Raw genomic sequence first — 13,196 nt, forward strand, 5'->3', positions numbered from 1 at the left:
TGATAGATAGAATGACAGACAGACAGACAAGACAGACAGATATAGATAGATAGATAGATAGACATGCAGAACGATAGGTAGACCCATAGATAGAATGATGGATAGATAAAACAATAGACAGACAGACAGATAGATAGATAGATAGATAGATAGAGCAATAGACAGGCAGACAGATAGATAGACAGGCAGAACGATAGATAGACCCATAGATAGAATGATAGATAGAATAGACAGATAGATGATAGATAAAATGACAGACAGACAGACAGATATAGATGGATAGATAGATAGACATGCAGAACGATAGATAGACCCACAGATAGAATGATGGATAGATAGAACAATAGACAGACAGACAGACAAACAGACAGACAGATAGATAGATAGACAGACAAGCAGAATGGTAGATAGACCCATAGATAGAATGATGGATAGATAGAACAATAGACAGACAGACAGACAGAACGATAGACAAACCCATAGATAGAATGATGGATAGATAGAACAATAGACAGACAGACAGAACGATAGATAGACCCATAGATAGATAGAAAGATATATAGATTGTACAATAGACAGACAGAGAGGCAGAACGATAGACAGACCTATAGATAGAATGATGGATAGATAGAACAATAGACAGACAGACAGACAGACAGACAGACAGACAGAACGATAGATAGAGATATAGAGATATATAGATAGATAGACAGACAAGCAGAATGGTAGATAGACCCATAGATAGAATGATGGATAGAACAATAGACAGACAGACAGACAGACAGAGAGATAGATAGACAGACAGACAAGCAGAACGATAGACAGACCCATAGATAGAACAATAGACAGACAGCCAGACAGATAGATAGACAGCCAGACAGAACAATAGATAGACCCATAGACAGATAGAAAGATAGATAGATAGTACAATAGACAGACAGACAATCAGACAGAGGCAGAACGATAGACAGACCTATATATAGAATGATGGATAGATAGAACAACAGACAGACAGACAGACAGACAGATAGACAGTCAGTCAGACAGACAGAACGATAGAGAGACCCATAGATAGAATGATGGATAGATAGAACAATAGACAGACAGACAGAACGATAGACAGACCCATAGATAGAATGATGGATAGACAGAAGAATAGACAGACAGACAAACAGACAGACAGAACGATAGATAGACCCATAGATAGTACAATAGACAGACAGAGGCAGAACGATAGACAGACCTATAGATAGAATGATGGATAGATAGAACAATAGACAGACAGACAGAACGATAGATAGAGATAGATAGATAGATAGATAGATAGATAGATAGACAAGCAGAATGGTAGATAGACCCACAGATAGAATGATGGATAGATAGAACAATAGACAGACAGAGAGATAGATAGACCCATAGATAGAATGATGGATAGATAGAACAATAGACAGACAGACAGACAGACAGACAAGCAGAACGATAGATAGACCCATAGATAGAATGATGGATAGATAGAACAATAGACAGACAGACAGACAGATAGACAGACAGAACGATAGATAGACCCATAGATAGATAGTACAATAGACAGACAGACAGACAGAGAGGCAGAACGATAGACAGACCTATAGATAGAATGATGGATAGATAGAACAATAGACAGACAGACAGACAGACAGATAGATAGACAGACAGACAGAACGATAGATAGACCCATAGATAGATAGAATGATAGATACATAGATAGAACAATACAGACAGACAGACAGACAGACAGCCACACAGACAGACAGATCAACAGACAGACAGCAAGACAAACAGACAGGCAGAATGATAGATAGACCCATAGACAGAATGATAGATAGATAGAACAACAGACAGACAGACAGACAGTTAGATAGATAGAACAATAGACAGACAGATAGACAGACACACAGACAGACAGGCAGAACGATTGAACGATAAATAGATAGACCCATAGATAGAATGATAGATAAATAGATAGAATAGACAGACAGAACGATAGATAGACCCATAGATTGAATGATAGATAGAACAATAGACAGACAGACAGAGGCAGAACGATAGCTAGACCCATAGATAGAATGATAGATAGATAGAACAATAGACAGACAGACAGATAGATAGATAGACAGACAGACAGACAGGCAGAATTATTGAACGATAAATAGATAGACCCATAGATAGAATGATAGATAGATAGATAGATAGATAGATAGATAGATAGATAGATAGAATAGACAGACAGACAGAACGATAGATAGACCCATAGATAGAATGACAGATAGAATAGACAGACAGAAAGACAGACAGACAGACAAGCAGAACGATTGATAGACCCATAGATAGAATGATAGACAGAATAGACAGACAGAGGCAGAATGATAGATAGACCCATAGATAGAATGATGGATAGATAGAATAGATAGACAGACAGACAGATAGATAGACCCATAGATAGAATGATAGATAGAACAATAGACAGACAGACAGAGGCAGAACGATAGATAGACCCATAGGTAGAATGATAGATAGATAGAACAACAGACAGACAGACAGACAGGCAGAATTATTGAACGATAAATAGATAGACCCATAGATAGAATGATAGATAGATAGATAGAATAGACCGACAGAACGATAGATAGACCCTTAGATAGAATGACAGATAGAACAATAGACAGACAGAAAGACAGACAGACAAGCAGAACGATTGATAGACCCATAGATAGAATGATAGCTAGATAGAACAATAGACAGACAGACAGATAGAACGATAGATAGATAGATAGACAGACAGAACGATAGATAGACCCATAGATAGATAGAACAATAGACAGACAGATAGAACAATAGATAGACAGACAGATAGAATGACAGACAGATAGATAGATAGATAGTTTATAAACCTGACTCAGTTACACCAGTTCTGTCTGGAGGAATGGGCCAAAATTCCAGCAACTTATTGTGAGAAGCTTGTTGAGGGCTACCCAAAAAGTTTGACCCAAGTTAAACAATTTAAAGACAATTCTACCGAATACTAACAAATGTATGTAAACTTCTGACCCACTGGGAATGTGATGAAAGAAATAAAAGCTGAAATAAATCATTCTCTCTACTATTATTCTGACATTTCACATTCTTAAAATAAAGTAGTGATCCTAAATGACCTAAGACAGGGAATGTTTTCTATGATTAAATGTCAGGAATTGTGAAAAACTGAGTTTAAATGTATTTGGCTAAGGTGTATGTAAACTTCTGACTTCAACTGTATATTAACAGAAATTTTCTAACAAAGTGGAAATAAAACTACATTTCTAAAAATGTCAACTCATGATTTGGGCCAGATGGGCCTTAAATCTTCCAGTTCTGTGCAAAATCTAGCTTGGGCATGCTACGAGGAATTAATCTGGCATGTCTGTACAGTGCTGTATATCTCTTCTGCGGTGGTTGCTTACACTCTGGGCTCTATAGCACACTCAAACACTAAATCGAACAGAATAAAAGGCTGATTTTATACTTCTTCCTGCACATTCAGTCAGAAGAAAAGTGTGAGGCAAAACAGCACAGCTAATCTGTCAAAAAACACAGTAACATTTCAAAAAATCCTTGTGTTAGCTTTGCAAATCGAAGCACATTTGTCATTTTGCCCTCTTGGTTTTTTACATAATCTGCAATGTTAGCAATTACTTTGATCTATAAAGAAAACATCAAATTCACAATCATGAGATCTACAAACAGCAGCAACAAATTGAGACTAATGTGTATGAAAAATACAGCCACAAGTAATGTTTAAAGCAGCGCACAAAACTGTCTTTTGAAACATTTATTTCTCAAAATCATTCATAGTATATATTTAGCAGTGTGTGGTCAAAGCACACTTAAAAAAAGTGGAGCGCACAGAGAAAATTAAAAAGGTCAAACGGGAGCTACATTGGGCAATTTTTCAGCCTCTGATTTTCCGTCCCAGTGTTCCAGAAGGACATTGGGAGGATCAGCTGGTTCTCTCTGGCTCTCATACGTTCCCCGCTGAGATGGCCTACTGAGTCTGGATTATTTGTTACCAGGGCGGAGACATGGGCTGTGGGTTCTGCAAATACGACATCACGACTGCAGATATGGACAACCTGAAGGAAAGAACTTATGTTTAATGTGGCACTCATTTATTTTGGTGGGTGAAATGTTATGTCTCCAAAAAGATCCAGTGTGTGACTGTTTAGGCAGAGATTTTCAAATAAGAGAGGAGAGTAACTATAAACAACTCACATGAAGCTGCTCATCATCTGTTTGGTGTCTTCTGAGCTTCGCGAATTGGCAAAACTGATGAACGAGCAGTACACCGCAATCCAGGCGCACCATTTAAGCTGCCAACAGAACGCAGAATACACCAGAATTAGAACATTACACCACTGATGATAACCACTTATGTTTAAATCATAGACAGCACTGTGACTTTAAAAGGCATCCACTGTTGTATGTAAACACAGGTGAGGTCACCTTGAGCATCAGCCCACACATACTGAAGATCATTCCCAGCAGGTTCATGTAATCCGGCGTAGGGTCTTCCAGTGTGGGATTTGTTTCTGTGTTGGGAGGCTTGTAGCTGTGAATAAAACACAATAAAGCTTCAAAATGAATGAATTAGTCATTTTATGACAAGCTCGCTATATTTCAATGTTTTTACATTATTTAGTATATCGAACATAAACAATTTATTTATTTACTTTTATTTTAATATAAGACAGAATGTAGTATACAGCAAGCAGTTTAAAATAGGAATACATTAGAATATAAAAATGACCAAACAGAAACAAATTAAGCATAAAGAATTAAATATTGACCAATATGTATAGTATACATATGTATGTGTGTGTGTGTGTGTGTGTGTGTGTGTGTGTATGTATATATATATATATATATATATATATATATATATATATATATATATATATAATTGCAGAGTGCTGACAATAAAAAATTTGGAGTCAATGCAAAATGTAACTATATGAGTATGTAAGGCAGCTAATGAGCGAAATAAGACATTTAAATGTCATCCGTGTAAACCTGGTTTAATCTAATAATTAGCCAGACTGTTGCTAACAGTGATGCTAACGACAGTCAATGAAAAAGCACATCATAGTCATGAAAATAACTTAAAAAGGCAATCACCGACATGAAACTCACCGAAAAATTTTGTTCGATCGTCGTGGATCTGCCATGTTGTTCACGGTCATAATCTAAAAACCCTTATAAAAATTAAACCGTCTTAAAGGGACTTGAGAGCTGCGAGTCAGCGAACAGCTGACCAGTGAATGTAAATGCTGTCTAGAAGGTAACCCCCAGGCAGCCTAAGTCTCGCGAGATTCTTATTCTTTGTTACTAAGGTTTGGTTTAGGGTTAGATTTAGTGGCAGGGTTAAGGTTAGGGGTAAGTATAGGGTTTTTGAAGGACTCTAAATGAAAACATAAAAATATTGTGTAAACATTCAGTGCTGCTCTCGCGAGACTTCAGATAACTAGGGGGTTACCTTGTAGACACGACCGAACGGAACACGATTCTACTACGGCGGCTTCTTCTACTGCACTCAAAGCTGTATTTGGTGCTCTAGCGCCATCTATCAATAAGAAGTACGTGATATTGCTGTACGACAGACAGGCAGACAGAGATAGACAGATAGATAGATTTTTTTTTTTTTTTTTTTTTTTTTGGAAGATAATTTTTAAATGGAACTCACAGAATGAATCAAAATACATGTCATTGATACAAGATTTCATTAACTTTTTAATGATTTAAATAATCTCTTAGAATATCTAAAGGCAAACTGGCATAGGACAGAACAGGTGGAATACTTTGTCAATAATTTGTCCATTGGTCTATGGAAGTCCAAATTTGAACCCTTTTTAACCCCTTTAACCATTATAAAATGTAGTTGCCTTTATGAAAGTTTACCATTGTTCTTACAGTTCATTTTTAACAGTGGCATTTGTAATGATAAAGTCATTGCCGCAGGTAAGACCATGGATTGCTACACATTACTGTGGTTAGGTGAATACAGATCTTCTTAAAAAAATTACAATAAGTATTTATGAAAAACTAAGAGCCTTTTTAGAAACTGTTAACTACAACTTTCAGTTACTAATTCCACAGAGTAAAAAATGGATAATAAAATGGAGATGTTAGGTATTAAACTCAGTCACTATTTACTTTTATTGCATCTTTTTCCATGAATCAAAACAGTGGCGGGCAAGATGCCGCCCTGAGCGGCTGCCCATGTCGCCCCTGCCTAAATCCGCCACTGAATGGAAAAATACATGAATATTTTTTTTCTTTCTTTTTTTTTTTTTCATTCATGGAAGAAAGTCCTAAGGGTTTGGATCAAGGGCATAGATTCCAGGGGGGATGGGGGTAGGTAACCCCCCCAATAATCAAAACAAGCAAGTACAACCTGGTTGACAGAAGATACCTGGACTTTGATGAAGAAGAGAGACTATCTGCTTAAAAAGGTGTTGAAATCTGTTCTTGACACTGATATAAGTCTCTTTAAAAGGTCTAAACAATTCAGTGGTTCAGGACATATATGGGATGGACTCCAGCTTGATGAAGAGGAATGCTACAACCCTGTGCTCCCCAATTACACAGTTGATAAACAGATCTGTTAGGGAAGCAGCTTTTTCTGATAGTTTAAAAGCTGCAGTTATCACACCAATTTTTAAGGGAGGAGATCAGTCTGAGGTAGCCAACTATAGACCAATTAGCATCCTTCCAATAATATCAAAGGTGATTGAAAAAGTGGTGGCTAAGCAGCTAACAGACCATTTGAATTATGGTCATCATTCTCTTAATCCAGTGCAGTTTGGTTTCAGATCACATCATTCAACAGAAACAGCTCTTTGCTATTTTGTTGAGCGGTTGAAATGCATGTTGGATAAAAAAAAAAGGGGTGGTAGGAGCCATATTTATAGATTTGAAAAAGGCATTTGATACAGTCAATCACAGCGTACTGTTATCTAAATTATCAACTCATAATGTATAAGAAAAAACCATTGAATGGGTGGCATCATATTTGAACAATAGACAACACTGTACAAGAATTCAAGGAAAAATATCCTCATCTTTAGAATGTTCTATCGGTGTCCCCCAAGGTTCAGTTTTAGGCCCTCTCTTATTTAGTATTTATATTAATGATCTACCATCCATCTGTCCAGAAGTTAATATCCAAATGTATGCAGACGACACAGTAATTTATGTACATGCTAATTCTAAACAGCAAGCTGCATCTTTACTTACAGGGGCTATGGAGAAAATAGCAGATTGGATGACTCATTCATGCTTGACATTGAATTTGTCCAAAACTGTTAGTATGTTTTTTTTTTCTATTAGAAAAAGCAATTCCTCTCCTCCTGAAATTATTGTAAAAGGGCAGAGGGTGCAGGATGTTGAGCATGTTAAATATTTAGGTGTGGTTGTTGATGGTAGGTTAGCCTTCAAAAAACATATTACAAAAATATCAAAAATAATTAAGTATAATCTTGCTCAGTTTAGATTTATAAGAAATCAAATGAGTACAGATGCAGCAAAACTGTACATGCACTCAATGATACTGTCACATTTTTCATACTGTATTACAACCTGGGCTCAGACAAATAGTGCATCAATGCAATCACTTCATAGTCTGTATAAGCAAACACTGAAAATAATGGATACAAAATCTAACTCTCGTCATTATTGCAATATAGTTAAAAAGTATAATCTTTTGACATTTGAATATTTTGTTTATGGCAAATGTTGGCTTATTGTATAAGATCATTCACAATCTACCACCACAAACTCTTAAACAGTTTGTAACAACATATAGTGCCAGCTCAAGATTAACAAGAGCTTCCACTAGAGGGGACTGTTATGTTAAATTTCGGTCGACAACATTTGTGCAAAACTGGTTTTCAGTTAAGGCAGCTGGGACATGGAACTCTTTCCCACTGAGTATCAGAGAGTGCAGTAGTTTTAAAGATTTTAAATATAGTTTGAAAACATAGCTGAAGGATATTCAGGTCTGCAGTCATTGACACTGAAGTGTCTAGCATTGGTACTGAGTGTCTGGTTGGAAATGTCTTGTACTGATGAAGTGTTTGTTTTTTAAATGGTGTTGGGAGTGCTGATAGTGTGCTTCCTAATCGCAAACTAGTATTATTTTTCAGTTATTTGTTTTTGGGGTTGTTGTTGTTTTTTGTATGGCGTTGTGTTGAAAATGAGCTTTTAGTTATATCTGGTACAATATACTGTATGTATTGTATGATATGTATATTTGTCCCTGCCAAATAAACAATAAATTAATTAATTAATTAAAACCAGCATGGTTCTGCAAGTTATATGGCATCATAACGACACACTACCATAGATGCATGAATGCATAAAAACATTGCATCATTCTTTACTGTTCTAACTGTTTTAATTATTTACTGTTTGTTCTTTTTTTATGCATTTAATGTTGTTCATTATTGCTGTTCATTTCAATGACTTGAAAAAATATTTAACTATAGAAAGTTTGAAATTGCAAAATGTTTACTCTGATTCTTCTGTTTTATACTCTAATTGAATTTACTATAATGTAAATTTTCACAATTTTGTTCATTTTTGTTTACTGCAAAAACTGACACTTCAAATCAATTTTTAAATGCTAAACTTTGATAAATAATAGTTTGATAATGTGTAAATATATCCAAATGGATAACTTGTGATAAAATATAAAATTAGGTTACAAGCAAACAGACTACACAGTAGGTGGCTGCCTAGAACACTACAGCCATCTACTGGCTATTATTGTCACAACATAATTCATGTTAATTATACTTTGCTCAGCAGATGGCAGCAGTATGCCTCCAATGTATGTCACATTCTCATGTTTTCTTCATGTTTCCACTTATAGAGGTGTAGGATTTTACTGTACTAAAGTTTCATAAATTTGCTTATTTGCATATCCATATTACTTCAGGGAAGAAGAAATGCTGTCATCATCATCATAAAAAAAAAAAAAAAGTTACACCTTTTCTCTTTCTGGTCAAAAATGACTGGGAGAACCAAAGGGATCATTGATGAAGATCATAGGAGGGTTAAATCAATTCTGCAGACTTATGCAGATTTTCAAAAAACAAAAACATAAAAAAGTGTAGAAAATGGCATAAATGGCGTTTTATTCGTACATGTTACGCAAAACATGGGGTAACACAAGAAAACCAAGACTGTCAGATCAAGATAATTTATTAAAACATTATAACATGGCAACTTTTAATAAGCAAAACGTCTTACCCGTCTTTATGGCTAATACGATTTTGAAGAGAATAATTTGTTTTCTAAAAATAGTTCTGGCGACATGGACAGAATCAAAACAACGAAAGAGTACCTGTTGGGATTACACTGTTTATTCCAATCAGAGCTCCTGCTATAATGAGGGACCACGCCTGCCCATTCTTTCGTCCAATCCGATCCAGAGTGAAGTAGGTCCCAACTTTAGCTGGGACTTCAGAACATCCATAGACAGGCTGTGTGAGATAGATGTTAAGTCCAAACCTCTTGTCAGTGACCTCAAGAAGATCTTCTTTAAGGTCTATTTAAGTGGAACTCAAAACTTTTTATTTAGGGTATAAGATAAGATCGGAATTGGTCAGCTATTATTAATATAACAAATGAAAGGTTGTCTAAGTGTATTTACGTCAATGTCTAGTTTATTAGTGTGACTGTACTTTCCATTCATCTTAGCACATTGGAGCAGATATTTCTGTGCCTCCTCCACCCTGCCATTGGCCAGAAGTCATCTCGCTGACTCAGGAATCCACCTTTTGAGGTTAAATGGGCAGGAGAGAAAATGTTCAAATATTCTTGTAAACACAAAGCATATGTAGGTCCATAAAAATTAATTACATTTTTAGTCATTAGCTTTAAGTCAACTTAAAATCAAAATTGACCATTTAAGTCCTTAATATAAGTTTTTGGTCAAATTTGCGAATTATTTATCAGTGCACATTATTCAAAAAATGTTTTGTCTCTTGCTCCATCTCTTAAACAAGCCATCTTGTTTTTCATGCTGACTTAAAAAAATAAAATAAAATTACCCTTTGTAATTTGTTCTTAAATGGACATTTATTTACTGTATTTTTTTTATATGTATGGTATTATATGGTATTTGTTTGGAAATTGGACATTTGACCAATCTCTTTTTTTTTCCTCCATATTTTCTTAAATGGTTTGTTTTTAAAATCATATATTTTAGGCCATTTGAAAACGCATTGATTTTGCTACATTTAATTAACATTAGAATGGCATTTTCCTCCACCGAAAACAGAATGTATAGAAAATGCTCTCCATTGGGGGGCCTTGGTAGCTCAGCAAGTAAAGACGCTGACTACCACACCTGGAGTCGCAAGTTCGAATGAGTGACTCCAGTCAGGCTTCCTAAGCAACCAAATGGCCTGGTTGCTAGGGTGGGGTATAGTCACGTTGGGTTAACCTCCTCGTGGTCGCTACAATGTGGTTCTCGCTCTCGGTGGGGCACGTGGTGAGTTGTGCGTGGATGCCGAGGAGGAGAATAGTGTGAGCCTCCACATGTGCTACGTCTCCGCTGTAATGCGCTCAACAAGCCATGTGATAAGATGTGCGGATTGACGGTCTCAGACATGGAGACAACTGAGATTCATCCTCTGCCACCCGGATTGAGGCGAGTCATTACACCACCACAATGACTTAGCACGCATTGGGGATTAGGCATGTGAAATTGAGGCATACTTTGGAAAATGATGACATTAGGTATCTGAAAGTGAAGTTCTCAAATGAAAACTAGTTGGTTAGATTAGTGTGGATGTGGCCTTAGGGTTCAAGTAGGTATAGCTGCAGGCCAGAGCTCTCCAAATGGGGGCAGAATCTCCAATAGAGGGCGGAGTTACTCCAGCAGGGGGCAGGGTTAATGCAAAAGGAGGTTGCACCAACTCCAAAAGGGGTGTCACTTCCACACGTGGTTAAAGTCACCATAAATTCAAAGTTGACAATTCTTATTTGTGTATGCACTTAAAAAAAAATGGTTTGCCCTCTTAATCTTTAATCAAAAACAATAACTTGTCCCCCCACTCATAACAAATTATCTTCTCTGATGACGTATGTACTAGCCGAGGGCTGGGCTATAAGTTTGACCAATAGCCAGATGAGTTTCAACCATCCAGCCATCTCTCATTCATATGAAATGATTGCAGCAATTAGCAAACAACATGGTGATAAGATATATTTTATGTTGCTCCCCTCCCCTTCCCAAACCCTCTTCCCTATCACCAAACTACCTTGGTTGCGTGCCCATTGGCTTGAATTCCTGTTTCAATAGGAAATACGTCAAAACAGCTAATCGAACAGCCCTCATCAAGGCACTTCAGTGTGTCTTTAAGGTTAGGACACAGTTCCACCACTCACCACCAGGCAATAATGCCAACAAGGTAGGGTGATGTCACCACCAGGGTGAGGTGCCTCCAATCTCTTATGAGATACGCCAAAAGGCCCAGTAGCATGTTCCTTGCACTCCATCCAAGACTGACGATGGTACCTGTGAACGACATCTGGGGAGTCTGCAGTATTCAAGCAGGTTTTAACATAATTAAATTCATTCAAATGAGTTACCATTTTCTCTATATAAAAGAAGTTATACAAGTTAAGCTCAGTCGACAGCATTTGTGGTGTAATGTTGATTACCACAAAAATGTATTTTAACTTGTCCCAAAAATCTGGGTTCCAGTGAGGCACTTACAATGGAAGTGAATGGGGCCAATTTTTGGAGGGTTTAAAGGCAGAAATGTGAAGCTTAACATTTTATAAAAGCACTTACATTAGATTTTTCTGTTAAAACTTGTGCAGATATTTATTTAATTTGATAATACAACTGCTTCATTCTGTTCTGAGTGATTTTCAAATGGTCAGAATAAGATAACAGCTAATATATTTATAAATAAATACATCTGGGACATTTATCCAAAGAAAAGTCATTATTGCAATCGTTGTAATTTATCATTAAATCTCAACTGGTATGAAACATCTTCAGTGAATAAAACGTGTTTTAGACTGCTGTAGGTTGTACATGTTTGATTTATTGTTTAGCTACATTTGGATTGCTAGATTTGGTCATTTTAATTTGACTTGGATCATTTGAATTTCTAAAGTAATTTCTATATTTAATTTCCAATAGCATCGCCATGTTGAAAACAGATAGTACCGCCCTAAACTTATGCCATTGGTTGGGATTCTTAAACAAAAAGAGCAATGATGTCACTTATATGATGTCTACTGTATATTAAGCTGGGATAGGCAAAAGTATTTTAAAGGAATATTCTGTTCAACGTTAAGCTCAATTAAGAGCAGTTGCAGCATAATTTTGATTTCCTCGATTTTCTGAATTGTGACCGCTTGCATATTTACGGAGTTCTGAGTTCTATGAGCATGATTTACATGAGCCAGAGCAATCTTATAAATAAAATACATGGTGGCTGCATGTATATTACGAAAGGTTTTACTTGCTGTCTTTTATGGCATATTTCATATTTCAGAGGGAAACAGCTCCGGTCATGTGACTATTTGCACAACTCATTAAAATGTCCACATGAAATCAAGACAGTCTGCACTTTCATTTAAAGTTGACAACTTTGTTTAAAATACATCAACAGCTCTTTATAGACCCTTTAAATTTCAAACTAAATTTCGGTCACAAATATAACTGGTGGGATTTACAATAATGGGTCAAATATTGTGAAGCTGATTAAGTTTTGAGTGTTAAAATCTTAAAAACAGTTGGTCAAGATTACGATCAAAGAACATATTTCAAATCAGCAGTAAAATGTAACAACAACTGTATCCTAAATCGAGCTTCTTTACCACAAATTACAAAAAAAAAAAAAAAAAAAAATGCATAGCTAATGCGAATTCTCGAGTTGATTGACAGGCGATGTCTGTATCTAAAAGGTGATTTTCTCTTTTACCTGTAAGGTGGGACTTCCTTTCTATATCCGTTGACTGTTGGCTGCCATTGGGCGTTCCAATTTCTCCCATTTATTTTAAGAGAAGTGGCCCGTCTCTGCTAAATAATCTCTGGTTTAGCTGAAGAAATGTCAACCTACTGTTCCTGTATGTTATATTTAAAAACAGAGACACTC

The 13,196-nt window shown here is 36.3% G+C and overlaps 1 protein-coding gene across 1 annotated transcript; it reads right to left on the reverse strand.

Moving 5' to 3' along the window:
* Nucleotides 1-3,832: 3,832 nt before the first annotated feature.
* wdr83os (WD repeat domain 83 opposite strand) lies at nt 3,833-5,364 on the reverse strand. Its single transcript, XM_051673094.1, has 4 exons — nt 5,206-5,364; nt 4,519-4,624; nt 4,288-4,385; nt 3,833-4,148 (listed from the first exon to the last, which is right to left on the reverse strand). The coding sequence occupies exons 1-4, from the start codon at nt 5,253-5,255 to the stop codon at nt 4,082-4,084; spliced, it is 321 nt and encodes a 106-aa protein (XP_051529054.1). The 5' UTR covers nt 5,256-5,364; the 3' UTR covers nt 3,833-4,081.
* Between the last annotated feature and the right edge of the window lie 7,832 nt (nt 5,365-13,196).

This window comes from Myxocyprinus asiaticus, chromosome 35 (assembly GCF_019703515.2).
Source record: "Myxocyprinus asiaticus isolate MX2 ecotype Aquarium Trade chromosome 35, UBuf_Myxa_2, whole genome shotgun sequence".
In the NCBI taxonomy this organism is placed as follows: Eukaryota; Metazoa; Chordata; class Actinopteri; order Cypriniformes; family Catostomidae; genus Myxocyprinus; species Myxocyprinus asiaticus.